The 18377-nt window shown below is 39.9% G+C and overlaps 2 protein-coding genes across 3 annotated transcripts in view; both read right to left on the reverse strand.

The window, feature by feature from the left end:
• kiaa1614 (KIAA1614 ortholog) overlaps nucleotides 1-7201 on the reverse strand; it is a 46995-nt gene extending 39794 nt beyond the window's left edge. The window contains exon 1 of one of the 2 annotated variants that reach the window (XM_016993007.2): nucleotides 6653-7201. The gene's annotated coding sequence lies outside the window, so the exon portion shown is untranslated. Of the gene's footprint in view, nucleotides 1-86; nucleotides 639-6652 lie in introns of those variants that run through there. The other variant, XM_008108899.3, reaches the window with a different exon arrangement.
• Nucleotides 7202-11239: 4038 nt separating this feature from the next.
• The window catches only part of xpr1 (xenotropic and polytropic retrovirus receptor 1), a 129179-nt gene continuing 122041 nt past the window's right edge, over nucleotides 11240-18377 (reverse strand). The window contains exon 15 of the mRNA XM_003219859.4: nucleotides 11240-17969. Coding sequence (XP_003219907.1) covers nucleotides 17909-17969 — 61 coding nt within the window. The 3' untranslated portion in view covers nucleotides 11240-17908. The remainder of the gene's footprint in view (nucleotides 17970-18377) is intronic.

Genomic DNA, 18377 nt, shown 5'->3' on the forward strand with positions numbered 1-18377 from the left:
CAAGATCTTGAAGAGAAGACGGCTGATAAGGCAGCGGCCTACTTGATTTAGGGCATAAACATTATTTCTTTCCATCACCTCTGTACCTTTTTTTGGCTGATCTCTTTGAGCAAAATACATGATTCAAACAAATACTAGGAACCAAAATGTTTTCTGTCCTTTCCTTCGGGCGATTTACAGCCCAAGAGAGAAGTTTGTTTTTAAAGCTGTGCTTATGACACTGGTAGAGTCTTATCAGCAAGCAAAGGACATTCGCTCAGCCTTCGCCCAGATAAAGAAATCCCACATATGGAGGCTTCAGAGAGTCCAGCTAGGCCTCAGCCTGCCTTTAGGAAAATAACGCTTCCTGCTGCGGCTTTCAGAGCGTCACACCCCTTAAAGGGAGCAAGATGCGAGAAAGGGAAAAAAAGGAGGAGGAGGAGGGGGGAAGTTTTGGAGTTTGAGTAACTCTCCTCAGCAGCAATATGACCTCTCTTCTCCCTCCGCCTCCCTCCTTCTCCCGCCTGCCTCTGCTTTCTCAAGCCAGCTGTGGACCAGGCCAGCATTTGCTTGGGAATGGGAATTGGCCTTCTGCTTTGCAATGAGCCGCATACCAGGGAATCCAACCCAAAACCACTAGAGCGGCCTGCTGCTGCACAGGCCGCACTATGTGCAGAGAGGGACCTGTTACGTTGCCATGGCGACGAACTAGCACAAAGAAGGAGGGAGGGAGGGAGGAGGAAGAGGCCTGGATGTAAACTGGAATGAAATGTCATGAAAAGGCTCAAGTTTGCTGAGTGCAGAGGAGAGGGGGGAAAGCCCAGCATGTACCCCTACACCTCAGGACCAAAGGGGGAAAAAATCAAGGAAGAAAAGTATGGGGAAGAGGAGGAGGAAGAGAGGGAAGCCAGGCCAACCTTGGCTGCCATTCAGGAATGCCCCTTTGTTGAGTCTCCATTTTTGTAGGCAGCCAGCTAGAATTTTAAACACCCTCAGAAACCTGGGAGAGCAGTTTTGAGAGAGAAGCCACATTTTCCAAGAAGTCTTGGGGGATCCCGATTGGCTCGGGGTGCATTGAAATGTATTTAAGAGGGGTGCAGTTTGATTCAGCAAAAGGGAGACAACCTGTGGGCTCGCTTCCACAACTGATGGGGAATTTAATAATAATAATAATAATAATAATAATAATAATAAAACTTTATTTATACCCCGCCACCATCTCCCCGTGGGGACTCGGGGCGGCTCACAACGTTACAAAAGTAACAGCGCAAATACATTAAACAATATACACAGTTTAAAACACAAGATGATGATAAAACAGAAGTTAAAATAAAGGTTTATACAACAGTAATAATATCAAACAACCACCAATACAAATCCGTCAACTTCAAAGGTGGGAGGGGGGAACTATAGAAGCAATATAAGATAAAATCATTAGATTAAAATACCCCGATGAAAGGAACCTAATAACATTCAGAATAGAATTATAATGAGGCTGCTCATCCAATAGCTGTCTCTCCAAAGGCCAGCCCAAACATCCAGGTTTTCAATTGTTTCTTAAAGGATGGTAGGGAGGGTGCCAACCTAATCTTCCTAGGGAGGGAGTTCCAGAGCCGAGGGGCCACAGCCGAGAATGATAATGATAATAATAATAATAATTGACAAAATTACGATCTGTCTGAACACAACACACCAGACATCACAGTTGTGGAAAAGAAAAAGGTTTGGATCATTGATGTTGCCATCCCAGGTGACAGTCATATTGACGAAAAACAACAGGAAAAACTCAGCCGCTATCAGGACCTCAAGATTGAACTTCAAAGACTCTGGCAGAAACCAGTGCAGGTGGTCCCGGTGGTGATGGACACACTGGGTGCCATGCCAAAAGATTTCAGCCGGCATTTGGAAACAATAGACATTGACAAAATTACGATCTGCTAACTGCAAAAGGCCACCTTCCTGAGATCTGCACACATCATCCGAAAATACATCACACAGTCCTAGACACTTGGGAAGTGTTCTACTTGTGATTTTGTGAAACGAAATCTAGCATGTCTATCTTGTTTGCTGTGTCATGCTAATAATAATAATAATAATAATAATAATAATAATAATAATAATAATAATAATACGGATCATCCGAAAATACATCACACAGCCCTAGACACTTGGGAAGTGTTTGACTTGTGATTTTGTGAAATGAAATCCAGCATATCTATCTTGTTTACTGTGTCATGCTAATAATAATAATAATAATAATAATAATAATAATAATAATAATAATAATAATAATAATCCGCATCATCCAAAAATACATCACACAGTCCTAGACACTTGGGAAGTGTTCGACTTGTGATTTTGTGAAATGAAATCTAGCATATCTATCTTGTTTGCTGTGTCATACTTATAATAATAATAATAATAATAATAATAATAATAATAATAATAATAACTACTTTATTTTTGTACCCCTCCTCCATCTCCTCAAGGGGACCCAGAGCAGCTTATATGGGGACGAGCCCGGTCAACATCATAGAATATAATCACATTAAAATATGTACACAGTATTGTTATCGAGCAATTTAGAGCAGCAGTGGATAGTGAAATCCTGAGGCTGCTGGACACTGTCTGCAGTATCATTAAACAGAATAAAACAACAACAATTATAAACAACATGACAGTTGTGATAGAATAAAAACAATCTCAAACCAACTACCAATGAGCCTGTAATAAACTCCATTTCTAGGCAAGGATGGGCGGGCTGGCGCAGCTCACTTTTGAAAATAGGGCTAATGGATGAAGTGCTTAAGTCCTATAAGTAAGGGTGAGCAATGTAAGATGGGGAATAATATCTTTGGGTAGAGGACAACAGTCAAGTGCAAGGACAGATTTCAAGTCCTGATTGGAGCCAGGTTATTTAGGGGAATGTCTAGTCAAATTTAGCTCTTATCACCTCATCACACTTATGCTCCAGCCCAAGAAATTGCACTGTCCGAGGCATCAACTGCCTCACGTTACTTAATGACAAGGTGAAGTTTTGTTTCCCCACCTCCTTGACCTGGCAGTCCAAGTTTTGACTATAATAAGCAACATCGCCAATTTTGCTATAGTTACATCTGGATAGATACAATTAGTCAGTGGAATCAATGAGCTTCCATCTTCTTCACTCAAAGGACTTGCGAAGAAATAGTGAGAGCTGAAAGCTGGTAGCTAGCATAATCTCTCATGTTTTCTTTCACATTCTGGTACATAATGGAGGGTAAAGTCTAAAATACACATTAGCATTTTCTAATTTTAGACTGGATGCAATTAAATTTTGATTTTTGGCATTTGGGATCAAGGGATCAAGTATATGCATGAAGGAAGTGGCTACTAAAAGCCTATTTTAATTTGTGTCCCCAGAGAGCTCTGATTCATCTTCTGTTCAAATCAGAATTGCTACCTACAGTATATGAGATGATTGTACAAGGATAAGACCATAGTAGACAAAGTATTACTCCATGCACATTCCTGTTCAGAGATCCAACTATCCACTTTGTGCCATTGTGGAACTATAATTATGTTATCATAGCAATTGCAAAAAATTAAAATTGGAATAATTAATGAAAGAGATTGACTTCCTGTTTTTCTCAAGTGAGTAGATGAATCCTAATCGATGTCATTCCCTTCCACCAGCTGTACTCGAGGGCCAATACCAGAAGTCCCCCTACTCAGAGAGACTTTGCTCCTGTGACTCGGATCAAATAGAAATAATGGAGCATGTGCTTCTCCAGTGTCTGTTCTACAGGGGCATTCGATCCAAACTCATCCTGCCTTTGCTATATAATTACCCAGGCTGTTCCGGACAATTTTACACCAACCTGCTGCTCTCAGATACCAACCCAGTTATAGCCTACAATGCTGCCAAGTTTTGTGTAGCATGACTTAAAATCCACCGATTTATTTATTTATTTATTTACAGCATTTATATTCTGCCCTTCTCACCCCGAAGCGGACTCAGGGTGGATCACATTACACATATAGGCAAACATTCAATGCCTTTTAACATAGAACAAAGACAAACAAACATAGGCTCCAAGCGGGCCTCGAACTCATGACCTCCTGGTCAGAGTGATTCATTGCAGTTAATTGCAGCTGGCTTGCTCTCCCGCCTGTGCCACAGCCTTCAACATACCTTTGTTTTTCAGCCATTTAGATTTTATGTACATGCTTCTATGAGACTGTACCCCACTTATGCTGGTCTATGACCGTAATAAAGACTTTGATTTGAATCCCAATAATCAGCACTGTTTTCCAAAAATCATTAGACAGGAGGAGTTTTTTCCGGGATGCTGGAAGACAGTTGCAACCTTTCATCTCTGCCCTACTCATCTTTCTGAGCCAGTCTCTAACCTGAGCCAGCAATGCTTGCTTGTTACTGATTTTTGGTAGATTAGCTGGCCAAATTACACAGTTCCTCCCAATACAGTATCATGACCAGAGGCTCAACTGGGAAGCAACCAGCCCACCATGCACTGTAGTAGTATCACATGTGTTGTTCTGTTCATGCAAGGTGTGTGATGGTGACCAGTTTTGCAGCATCGTAGAATACAGATAGTGAGCAAGTAGTGCCAATGTGTCACAACTGGCCTGAGCCATGCATGGTTATCGGCTGCTTTTTGCAAGTTTCTGTGAGAGTTTCCACTAACACTCTGGGCAACATCTGGAACCGAGGAATGAGTGTGGCACCATCTTGTCTTTCTGCTCAGGCAGCAGAATACTGCCTTTGGATGGGACCTGACTTCCGCTTTGGCCATATTAAATGTATCATAGCAATAGGTGCAGCTCCAACACAACATTCATGGTGGTCATGTCCAAAAACATCTAGTGGCAAATTACATACTGTATATATTAATTATAGGTCATGTATAAATCAAAGGAAGGTTTTGGGACCTAAATTACTGATTTTGATTTGACCCAGGGATAAGTTGAGGGTCATTCCACAGAGGGAAAATACCAATGCCAACTCAGAGGGCAAGTCATCCCTGCTCACCATTGTCAACTTTTTCCCTCCAAGGCATTCAAAAAAGCCATAAGTGACACCATGGCGGAGAGAGGGGATGCTTCTTTTAGGTTCTCCTGAGATGGACTAAGCCAGTGATGGTGAACCTATGGAACATGTGCCAGAAGGGGCACACAGAGCCCTTTCTCCTGGCACACACACCGCCTGCCCCATGCTTGCCTGCTTGTCTGCACCCCCTGCTAGTTCATTTGCCCATCCCCTTGCTCACTGCTTGCTGTCATACCCCTTGCTCACTCACCCACCCCACTGCCCACTCGCCCTCGCTTTGTTTGCTTGCCCTGCCCCCCCCCCGCTTGTTTACCAGCTTTCCCCCGGTTTGGGCACTCAGACTCTAAAAGCTTTGCCATCACTGGATTCAGCTCTTGCCTTTCGCCACTTTACTCAGAGAAGGAGATGGTTCCTTTCTAAAAAAATATGAAAGATGGTACAGTACTTACAGAGACCCGTGGATAAGTCAACCCAGATTTTTTGGGGTGTATTGTTTTTACTAAAATCTTAGACTTATACATCAGTATATAGGGTAGTCTTTGATCATCTGAAGCATTTCATCTGCATTCTACACAAACTTGCTGTGAGCTAGGGCATATTACAATGGTGGATGTGGTGGCTGGGGCCAAACAAATGTGATTAGTATTTTTATTTTATTTAGAGAATTCCCTTAGTATGCACAGAGCTTTACTGAGTAAGAAAGGATAGGGCCCTGCTGCAGTGCAAAAGTCATATGGGGAACAGCTGAAGAAAGTAGAGACATGGAAGTAAACATAATAAATAGTTATTTCAATTGCATGTGCTTAAGCTGCAACAGGATTGGGAACAAAGGCATTGTACCAAAGGTCTTTTATTTTAATTAAATTTGAAATGTGATACATTAATGAGATGGGCCTTCTCCAGTGAAAAAAACAAACAAACTAAATATGAAATTTTATTTCAAAATACATATTGTTAAGTATTTACATAAGGTGAAAAGCTATGAGACAGTGCAGACTTCAAGTTATAGATTGCATTGTTCTAGGTAACTTTGTTGCACTAGTGCAAGATGTGAGATTTTCAACTAAAATGTCATATTCATGCCTGTTGCATAAATCCTCAAACATACACGTGTCTCAAATTATTATTATTATTATTATTATTATTATTATTATTATTATTATTATTTTATTATGACACAGCAAACAAGATAGATATGCTGGATTTCGTATCACAAAATCACAAGTCGGACACTTCCCAAGTGTCTAGGACTGTGTGATGTATTTTCGGATGATGCGTGCAGATCCCAGTAGGGTGGCCTTTTGCAGTTGGCAGATCGTGATTTTATCAATGTCTATTGTTTCCAAATGCCGGCTGAGATCTTTTGGTACGGCACCCAATGTGCCGATCACCACCGGGACTACCTGCACATATTATTATTATCATCTATATTTCTGATTAGGTTCTGAGATTAACAGATCAACACCTTTCTTTCTGTATCTCTACACTCTCAAATGTTACTGTTGGACATACACAGGTCCACAAAGAACTGTCCATGCATTCCCAAAATGTAAAATAGTTTATCAGAATTCAGAGTAGGCAGCAGAAAAAAAGTTATGGGAGTTTTAAAGAAGTGATTCTTACCTGAAGTATCTATCGTGCAGCTAGCCCAGTTCAATCCAACATGTTTTGTTTGCTAAGAATGGAAAAAGAAGGCAGGGAGAAAATCACTGAATGGAATAGAAACCTTCAGTCTTTATTCTTGCTGTGTCTGCTGCATTTTCCGTTGCATCCATTGCTGCACGGCATCTGTCCCAAATTGATGGTTTAAGCTGTGGCTTTTGATATTCATGATTGGTTTCATAATCCTGATCAACAAAGGAAATCGCTAGGATTATGAAATTGTTTTAATCCAGCACTACCCAATACATGGCTGTTGAGTTCAACAAATTGGGAATGCGCCCCTTTTCAGCAGCACCTTCCAAAAGTGTTCCACCAGACACCAGCTTTTCCAAAAAGGCCCCACCAAATTGTATGAGGAAATGAGGCAGGCGTCCTCCGATCTGTCCCAGCCCCGGGCCTTTGCTACCGTGCCACAGAGTCAAAATAGAATGTTTCAATTTCCGGTACTCGGCCCATTTTGCAAATCCCATCAGACAGAAGAAAACTAGGGATTGATTTGTCACTGATGTTTGCACAGATGCTATTTCTGTCACAGCAGTCTAATGGGGAAGATTACAATGTTTGGAGTTGTTGCTATGTAATTCAATGCGCTTGTGTGGCTGCCTAATTTCAAGAGCTGTCTGCATAGGATGAGAAGGGAACAGGGATGGCTAAATTAGAATGAGTTGGGGTACTCTTTATCTGTTTTTGGTCCTAGATACAGCCAGGTTTCTACTCAACCTTGCACAGTGTTCTGGATGCTTAGCTATGGCATATTGACTTGTACAATTAATAACGTCAATATTAGGTGACTTTTTTTTAATGACAACTTCTAAGTGAACAACTGTTTGTTTCCTCATTGCATCAAACTATCAAAAAATTCTGCTTTACCTGGTGACCCTTCCCTGCAGCACACATCACTACGCTATAAAGTGTTTCAAAATGATGGACCCAATTTCAAAGCAGTATATTTCATGATGTCAGTATGTTCCAGTTACACACAAAAATTACACAGATTAATATGAGCTGTCTTCATAGACCTGTCAGCAACTTATGACACTGTAAATCATCACTTCCTCCTGAGAAAAATATATAGTATCACAAAGGATTACCACCTCACTTGCTTCATAAGAAATCTGCTACAAAACAGGAGCTTTATTGTTGCGTTCCAGGGTCAGTTTTTTAAGTTGCTCCTGACATGGAAAAAATACAATAAAAATATAATTCTAATGTAATAATATAGTGTGCTGCACGATGTCCTGCAACAAAAATTTTTTGCAGCTTAATAAACATTTTTCCATGCTTTTATGATAGAACTGTAAGAAATAATGACATTGATAAACTTAGGAGCAAAATTCATAGTGTTACATGGTGTAATATATTATAATATTATAATAACATATAATAATGTAATACAATTATAATAATATAATTATACTATAATACAGTTATAATATGATATTATAATATAACTAGCTTGGGGATCTGGCTTTGCCTGGGTTATTAGAAGAAGGCATTGTTTGCTTTGGGATGTTAAGTGATATCACTTAAGTTTCGTCCAGATCCATCGTGGGCTGCGTTCAGTGCTCTCTGGATAAGAGAAAACTACAACTCTCACATTCCCAGGGCAATCACCCCCAAACCCTGACAGTACTCGCAGTTGGCCATGTTGGGTCTGTGTGCCAAGTTTGGTCCAGATTTGGTGTCGGCTGGGTTCAGTGCTATCTGGATGCAGGCGAACTACAACTCCCAAAATCAAAGTCAATTTCCCCAAGCCCCAACAGTATGTTCTATTGGTCATGGGGGGGGGGGGGTCTGTCTCCCAAGTTTGGTCCCAGTTCATTGTCGATGGGGGTCATAATCACTGGATGTAGGTGAACTATAACTCCCATCAAAGTCAATTTCCCCCAAACATCTCTAGTATGTTCTGTTCATCATGCTGGGTCTGTGTGCCAAGTTTGGTCCATGTCCATCATTCGTGGGGGTCGCAGTGGTCAATGGAAGTGAGTGACGGTACTGCAAGTCTCATCATCCATGGGAAGTTTGGTCCAGATCCATCGTTGGTTGTGTTAAGAGTGCTCTCTGGATGTAGATCAAGTACAATTCCTGTAAATCATGGTGAATTCTCCCCAAACCTCTTGGTCAGTTGCTGATCAGTTCCTCTGTTTGCTGTGTGCCATAGGAAGGGGTAGGAAAAGGTTAAGGTAGAGGCAGTGGGTGGGGTCATGCAAATTAAAGAACCCTGAAATGTCCATTCTGGAGGAAAAACACATCTAGGATGAAATAGTCCCCACATGAAAGCCTTCACATGAATGGGGGCAGAATGGTGTTTGTGGAGGACACTGGCAGGGTTTGGGCTACATGTTTATGGAGCTCACTATAACCTACATGTCAGTGGAGGGAGGGCCATTGGTGTCTCTTGCATAGTGGGAACTATAGCTGTTTGTGGAGGTGAGAGACTGTCTGTGTAAGTGGACACCTCTGCCACATACACAAATACACATTTTTCACTTTTATTATGTGTATAGATAATATAATAATTATAATAGTAAAAATATAATAATAATAATGTAATACATTTATAATTAAAAAAAAGTAGTGTATATCTTGCTCACCTCGCTGGGGCACACAAAAAGGATTTTCACTCTCAGTATCCCTCCTTTCCATGGGTAGGTCACAGAGAATAACTCGCCAAACCAAACTGAGTGGCGAGGAGGTGGGCCTAGCTGTTTCTCGTGGCCCTGCCCACGCCGGTTACTAAAGGGAGGAGACTGCTTGCTAAAGCTGCTAGACCGTTGCTAGCACTGTTGCTAAAGGGAGGAGCTGTCTGCTGCAATGGTTGCTAAGGGAGGAGACTGGTTGTTGCTAAGGGGCATGGTTTCACCTGTCTCAGGTGTGACAGGTTTGTGATAGCAGGTGTGTGAATACCTTAAAACACTTGTCAGTTCGAATGCTACTTTGTGTCCAAATTTCATAGCAATTGGTGAAGTCGCCACAAATAGACATTAAATTTTTATTTATATAGATTTTAATCCATTTGCTCTGTTTTAATTGTATTTTGCTATGTTTGTTGTTAACATCAGGGCATCTGAAACTATTGATTGCAACTAACAATCTCAACCCCAATCTACAAAAGAGCACTATCCATATTTGTTGGTACTGGATTGTTTATATTTTGTGGAAACTCACCAGGAACCAGCAGCTAACATCTCTAGGATCATTATGATACAGGGATCACCACTTTGAATAAGATTGTTTTACATTGCTTAGTTGCCAGTTAGATTTTCTGCTTTGGGTGCCAAAGTTTTTTGGCCAGCTTTGCTTCTCGTACAGTCCTTGGAAGATCAGTGACAAGTAATTCACAATGACTTCTGAATGATGTGAGAAGACTGCTCTGCTAGTAAGTGCTGTATGTTAACAGAAGCCTTCTAGCATGAGGTGCAAACTGGAAATTTTATATAAATGCATGCATTTCTCATTGTTGAGGCTGATATCTTTGCACTAGGATATTAATAAATGGGGAGGTGGGGAATGCTCTTTACTTTGACATTTTCCCTACAACATAGATGGTCTCCAATGCCCAATTAAGGTGGGCAAGTGTGAGTTCCTATGAATTTTTCATAGTGGAACTAATTACATCTGAAAAGGAAATCTGAAGCCGGCACGTGGAAGCAACTGCATAAACACAGCCATCTTATGAGCAATACATTGGAAATATGAGTATCATAAAGGAATGTTTCATTGATTCTAAAGATAAATATTAGGCATTCTCAAGATGGATTGTATTTTGTCGTAAAAGAATTCTGCTAAAACATTGAGTGGAATTGAGAACGATGGAAGAATTCATTGTAAGAGAGAATTTATGTGATGAAAAATAATGCCTTGCTTATAATGATGTTTGTATTTTACACAGTATGTTTTGATAGTTGGTTTATTTTAAGCAATGGCAAGAGGATATAGCTATTTCATGTTATGTTGGAAATGTAATATGGATGCTTTATTGATTTTAAAGACTGACATTCAATTAGAACCTACTGGAATGATGGGTTGGGAAAGAGAAGAAAGATTATTATAGTATATGAGCACAGCAAAACAACTGTTTTATGAGGAGTTGGAAGAAGTTTGAACTTCTTAAACTGGACTAATGGTCATGGAAGTTGATGCATTTCATAGAAATGCACAAAATGGTTTGATAATAGAAAGATTGTTGGTGATATTTCTTAATGATCTGAAGCCCCTTAATAGACTTTTTGCAAGGAAAAAATGAATTGGTAATTTGGGGTTCTGATGATTAAAGCGAATAGGTCATTGAAAGATGAGAATATTCTATAATGTTTAGAGAAAGAGGTATGAATAATTATATGCACATATAACCATTGAAAGGAAAATCTGATGTCTGCTTTTTTCTTTTTTCCTTTTCTTTTACTCTGTCCTTCTTTCTTGCGTTTATTTATTTTCTTTGACTTTTGTCATTTTAATGTATTTTTTAAAAAATATCAATAAAAAGAATAAAATTTCACAACAGGAATAGACATAAACACCTTTCCAAATAACACAAGAGGCAAGAAGTAATTGGAAAACAAAGCTTGTAATAATGAAAAAGACAGATTAATAAATCAATCACTTTTTTCTTTTTAAAAACACAAACCACATTAACTGTTTTAATACAACCATCTAGGAACTATGAAACAGTACCACATTGTGCATTTTTAAACCTACTTATCAAGAAAGTTAATTCCACACTTCAGAAAGTCTTATATCCATTGGGGGGAGTAGGGGAGGGAGGAGACAGCTAATAGCGCAATCACAGAAAACATCATCATGAGTCCAAGCAAGCGGCAAGTCTTTGTCCTCACCTTTTCCACTGAGCCAAAAAAGGCTTGGAAAAGGTATAGAGAAAGGAAGAAAGTAAAGAGAAAAGCACCCACAATAGGACGAAATCACATTCCATAGTTACTTCTGACACCTACAGTTCAGGGCTTCATAGTATATAATCATCAATTAGACCAACACACTGGAAGGGTGGAAAGGAATGGGAATGAGGAAGATGCAAAAGATAGCAGCAGGGCAAAAGTGTGAAACAGAAGGCAAAATCATTGTCACCTCCAGGCCCCATCAGAGAAATCGTTAGGATACAAAGCTAGAAGGTAAATATGTTGGAAGCAGATTTAAGTTGGAGAATGCCAAAGGAGCAAACTTACGGCCTGTACAGATTTACAGGAAAGTACAATTTGTAACCTAGTTATCAAATCCAAAGTTCCCTTTGCCCCTTATCTACTCCAGCAGTGAAAAGAAGGGGAAGTTATTCTGCACTTCCTCAAGCTAAAGTGCAAGAACTCTTTTATACTCCAGTTGGGTTCCCATTTGACAGTATTATTGGACTGGGGTATCTATCTTGCTTCCAGATGTGTGATATCCCTCTGGAGCCATCTGACTGGTGGGGTGGGTTTTGTTATAAGGAGCAGCATGTTGGGTAGAAATGTTACAAAAGCCATCATTCCTTTCTCTGCTTAAAGTGGTATTTATCCTCTTTCCCAGAACCACCTGAGCCAGGAATGTGAACTTTTGTTTAAGGCAGAATGATCCTCCCAAAAAGCCCTAATCGATGTCTTGTAAAAAGATGAGAGGATGCTGAACAATAGAGAGGTTACCTGATCCAGCTCAGTGCATTTAAAGTTTAACTGATATTCAGAGAATGTTGGGGACAGCACAATGGTTAGGCTGCTTTGGTTTCTAACCTCCAAGACTTACTTTCAGGAGCCACACCTGCAATGATAAGAACCAGAACCACGGGGAAAAAGAGGATTTCAGTTCATGCTCTGAATGTTCCTGTTGGAAAACTCTGGCATTCTCTGCATTCGGAAACAAGGGAGTTATTACAAAGAGTAACTACATTTTACTGCTGGAATATATATGCCCTAGATGCAGTCTCTCTTCCCCAGTGTGGATGTTCAGCAATGAAATGTTACGGTTCAGTATCAGTGATGTTTCCATGGTTCCTCATTAATGATGTTACTATGAGATACAAAATCCATGAGTAACTGAAACAGTGAACCACATGTGTGGAGAAGCTTGAGAAAATCTAGATCAGTTCCTTTCAAACTTCCTACTCTTCAAGAAATCCTACTGCTGAATAATCCTTGCAGACTGCATTTGATGTGGAGATGTGCTTTGGGGAAATTGATCTGACTTTGGTCCTCCAGATATTCTGGACTACAGCTCTCAGAAGGCCCAGACAACAGGGCCAAAAGAAACACTCAGTTTAACGGACAACAATGTGATGCTGGCAAAGATTTTGGGGGTTATTGTTACCCTGAATGAACATATGCAGCATTTCTTATAGTAGCAAAATTCTTTTTCAAGGAACTATATGTTCCATTATGAAATTTCTCAGTGGAAAAACTATGCCTCCCAGAAACCCAGTATCTCTAAAGTCTTTAGACAAAATGTTCCTCCTTCCAATAGGGATCTTCTTCAAATAATTCGCAAAAGTTTACAATAAGGATGGTAGCAAGACAGTTGTTTACAGAGATCCTTTGTAACTTCTCTAAACTATAGGTTTCAAATTCCAGCAAATGCAGAGCCTGTGCTTGCTTGACAGTCAAGAAAACGAATGAAGTGGGACAATAGCAACATTTTGAGTATGAATAGCAATATTTTAAGTACCATAAGACAATTCTAAAATATTTTTGCTGTAACTGAGAATGATATCAGAGATGCAGGATTCTGGCTGTTCTCCATATTTGGCAACCATCACAGAGGATGGACAGAAAAGCAGCCAAATGGAGATAAAAAGACCTTGTTGGCCAAAGACGGCGTTCCTTTGAAAAAGAAATATGGTAAAAGGGCTTCTGTGCATCCTTCCACATGATTCATCTACAACAGTCTTAGCACAAGAGAAATGTTACCATTGTTTTAATTTCTGTGATAACCAAAGCTGCTTTTTGAAAGCTGTTTTTTATGGAATTTACCAATATTTCTTTTGCCTCAGATCAAACAAGTTCTGCCAAATAGGAAAAAAAAACAGTAACACCTGCTAATTTGAGTTGGATGCTGGAGAACTGGATCCCAAAAGCACCAATTACTTTCTCAAAAAGGCTTGAATCTAAACACAAAAAGCCCTACCTGAAGGCAAGGTGTGTTTCTCCTAGCTTTGACTCCAGGAGGAGGATGAGACAAAATCCCAATATTCCATCATTAGTTTGAACTACTGTGTTTTCTATGATAGAACCAGAAAAACCTGTTTTGTTGCAGTTTTGTGGTGTTGTGAATGCTCAGCTTTCTTAGCCTGAATGTATGGTCTATACTGGATAAGAGATGGCTCATTCTTTTAATGAAATCACAGAAGCATAAGTGTCTCATGTTTTAATCATCTAAAGCAGGACCTCACAGACTTGTAGTAAGATCAGAAAGTCTGAAATAAAATCTGGAAGCTATAAAACTCAATGTTAATGTGATCTCCAAGCCCCTCCTTCATCCACGGTGTTAGGAAAAATGAGTTATTCAATACTGAAGTACCAAGTTTTGATTATCCACAACAGAACAGGATGCCGAAGGTTACAGTGGGTATTTCACTCAATGGAGGCATCTGAATTCATAAAAATGTTGAGATTTTATAACATCACATTGACAAAATCTTGGATTTTGTGTTAAATGCTTGGTTTATGTTAGAAACTGAAGACTACTTTGCTACACTGGAATCAAAGCAGCAGAACTGGTAGAATTCCCTAGACACAAATATTTACAAAACACCTAGATCTATTGGGATAGAAACAACACCCTTTCTGAACGTGCTGGTAATGGAATGAAAGAGGTCCTGTTGCTTGTTAAATATATATCCATTCCTACATTCATGACTAATATTTAGGGCGTTTCAAATTTGTAGTTTTTCAAAAACCTGTTTGATCTGAGGCAGCACTGCAACCAAATGAACTCTGCACACACCAAATTCCCATTTCCAGTTCTCTTTATACCTACTCGCTGTTTCCAGTCTCAATCACTCCCTTTATTATAATGTGGCTGTTGGGATTTCCTAGTGTCAGCTGCACTGTCTGCTTAGTCCTCATACAATCAATTAATCTGCCAAAATCTTTCTGTAAAAACTGGTATTTCCAACATTGAACACAGGGCTGGAAGATGACACATGATTAGTTGAGATTGTCGTCTCATACCTTACATTTCATCTTACTGCAATGGAAAAGTAGTTGCCATTATTCAGTTGCTATTTACAAAAACACTTGAAATACTATAAGACCTCAGGAGGATACATTCTTGAATGTACATGGAAACGTGAAACCATGGGTAAATAGTGAATCCTACTAAAATGAACCATGTCCACCTTACAATAACTCTCTGGGAATTTTCTAGGCCCTCCAGGACATCTCTATGGTAACTGTTGGACGTATACCATAGAACAGTGGTTCTCAACCTGGGGTCCCCAGATGTTTTTGGCCTATAACTCCCAGAAATTCCAGTCAGTTTACCAGCTGTTAGGATTTCTGGGAATTGAAGGCCAAAAACATCTGGGGATCCCAGGTTGAGATCCCTGCCATAGAATCACTCAGAGGACCTAGAAAACTCCTAGAAAGGATATAATTTGTTGAATGTGGATAGGCAAAACCACAGTACTGGTCCCACAGACACAGAATTTATACTGTATTTAAAAGATTGCCTTAATTGTAGACATCATGTCTGAACAAAAAAGGCATGGCTAGCTGGGCAACTCCTAGTCCAAAAAAGAGGGATATGTATGATTGCATACCAGATTACAGTTCATCGTAATGGAGCAGCCTGTTTCTTGTTATAGGATAGAAAAGTTAAGAACACACAATTCCATGTTCTCTGTCACCACAAAAATTGTCTTCTTTGAGCTTCTAATTCAAATGTATAGTTATTTTCCAGCAGATCTCTTGAAAAGTTAAAGCACATTGTAAGTCACTGTGATCTGAAGTCCCACTTTGTCGCTCTAATACCAGCCTATAGCAGAGTTCCTCAAATTGTCCTCCTTCAGATATTTTGGACTTCAGTTCCAACAATTCCGAACAGCTGGCAACTTGGCTGGGATATCTTGCAGTTGAAGTCCTAAAACACCTGGAGGAGCACAGTTTGAGAAACACCAGCCTAGAGAGTTGCAATCACCAAGTTTTTCTCTGAATTGTTTTGCTTCATTTAAGGTTAACAGATTTAATCCCCTAGTTTCTCTGGGCTACTATTTTCAAAAAACTATAGTTGCTCTACATAAGTAAATGTTGTGAATGGATGGGGAATAAGTGGATATCAAACAAGTATTTAGTAAGCACAATTATGAACTTGAGAAAGAGGTTAAAGAAAGAAACCTTTTGCCAAAAAGTGTGCCTCTGGTTTAGGACCCCTAGGAAATTCCAAGGGAGCAAAGAATAAGCAAGACATGAAGTATGAAAGGGCTAAAAAGAAGACAAAACAGTCCTTGCTGTAGAGTCTTGGATTAGAGACAGACTTAAGGAAAATTTAAGTATCTTCTTCCACTATATGGTGTTGACCTCACACACGGCACAAACTGTGTCAAAGAGCACAAATAAGATTTCGTTTGCTAACATTCAGCACAAAGGCTTGGCACACACAACACAGGCTTGCGACTACAACAGGCGGATATGGTCATCTTAGACATTCATGCTGCTCTATCCTACGGGCTCTTGAGGCTAATATGGAATTTTAAAAATAATAATCAAGCTGGAAAATGTTGACTAAAGCATTTCCTAAGCTGTAAGGCCATCTAACCCTAAATCCAACTAACAATGCCACTCATAATGCTTGCACATGTTACGTCTAGCACTAAGATGGACAGTTAAGATTTGGGGAAGATAGGGTTAAAACAAATGAAACAAAAGCTAACCTGAGGATGGTCTTGGCCAGTGATTGTCAGACTTTGCCAAAGTATGGCAGAAGTTTATTTTTTATTTTAAAAAATATTAAAGAGCCCTTTCTATTGCAATACCAACTTCCTCAATCTTGGGAGACTACTCTGCCTCCTGCTTACCGAAGTGACAAGCTAATGTGCGTCTGCCTTACCTCATACAAACGGATGAAGGCATCTTTCCAGTTCCCCAACAAGGCAGACCTTCTCCTCTCTCCCTTTTCTCTATTATCCACTTGAAGTGAACGAAATCATACAGGAGCTCCCGATTTTAAGAATGGGATGATAGCCTATTCAGCTCATTAAAATGAAAACCATATCAGCCCACAAAGGCTTTTGCATGGTTATCTGATGCACTGCACCGGATTAATTTGCACTAAACTTCCTCCATCAGAAAACTGAAAATAATTGATACTATTTCTGCACAGCTACACACATGTGGATAAACTGGCTAAGAAAGGTGCCCAGCTTTCTCAGGGACCACCAGCAGCAGCAACAAATAAAACCCACTAAAGAAACTTTGGTTTAAATTAAACAGAAAAAAGGGAAAAATAAGCCAGGTTAAACTGGTGCAAGTTCTCTAATGAAAGAGGTATTTTAAAGGGCTTAATCTTGCAGCAAGAGAGATCCAGGGTCTACAACCCTTTCCCCCCACCACTTGCCTTATTTTTAGAGTTTTACCATCTTCTTTGCACAGGACTCAAAACCATTCTTGTATGGTTGTTAACTATCATAAATAATGTGAAAACTATATGCAACAAATACATCATATTTCAAAAAAAATTATACGATAGTTACATCAAATTATAAAGTAGCTTCGTGAATGAAGGTACTGCTCTAAGTGCACTTTCCCGGCAAGTGCAGCCAGTGCCTTGGCGCTGGATATGAAGGATAACACCAAAAAACCAGAGCGCGAGCCAGAGTTAAAAACGCAGATCCAGTTTCAACCAGACAAAACTGGACTGACCAGATATTGAGTTAGTTCTCGGTAGAGTTCATCCCATGACGGAGTCCCGATGAGGCTTCTTCATCCAGATTATTTGTCCTTGAAGAGATTGTAAACAATCTTTTAAGACAGTTCATTCCTTTAATGTCCCTCTGATTGGCAAAACGAAGTTACATTTTATTTTAAAAACAACAACTCAAATTAAAACCAGAAGAAAAGAAAAAAACACAGTGAGCTTGGTGGAGTCCATAGGATCCGGTCCGGAAGAGCTCAGAAAGTGTGTTCAGATTCTTCTCCTGTTTTCAGCTTGAAACTACACAACAGGTTGGGATGGTTGGGAATGGGGAGGGAAAAGGTAGTAAAGAACACAAGGATTGTGGAACTTGGTTCTGTAGGCGTTTCATGTGTTTGCTTCATCATCTGTGTCTTCTATTAACACCTTGGTGTCACGGGCCTTGGACCTGTGAAAACATAAATTAAACAATGCTGAAGAGAGAAATGTTTCCATACAGAGCCAGAACACAAGGAACAGGCATAGTTAGCTGTCAAACCAATAGTCAGTGCATGTTAAGAGCTCCCTCTTCTGGATAGCTGCTCACATGAAAAGAATAGAGATGAAACCATTTATGCCGAAATTGGGCTCACAAAAGAAGCAAGGATGAAAGACTCAAATCTGTTAGTCCCACCTACCTAGAAAAGAGCTATTTGGTCAGTCAACACTTACATACAGTTGACTGGCTCAAAGGATCTACTCTAGCTGGGATGAGCAATTTATGTAAACATTATCTATAGAGCCCCCAGTGACGCAGCGGGTTAAACCGCTGAGCTGCTGAACATGCTGACCGAAAGGTTGGCGGTTCGAATCCGGG

The sequence above is a fragment of the Anolis carolinensis genome, chromosome 4 (genome assembly GCF_035594765.1).
Source record: "Anolis carolinensis isolate JA03-04 chromosome 4, rAnoCar3.1.pri, whole genome shotgun sequence".
In the NCBI taxonomy this organism is placed as follows: Eukaryota; Metazoa; Chordata; class Lepidosauria; order Squamata; family Dactyloidae; genus Anolis; species Anolis carolinensis.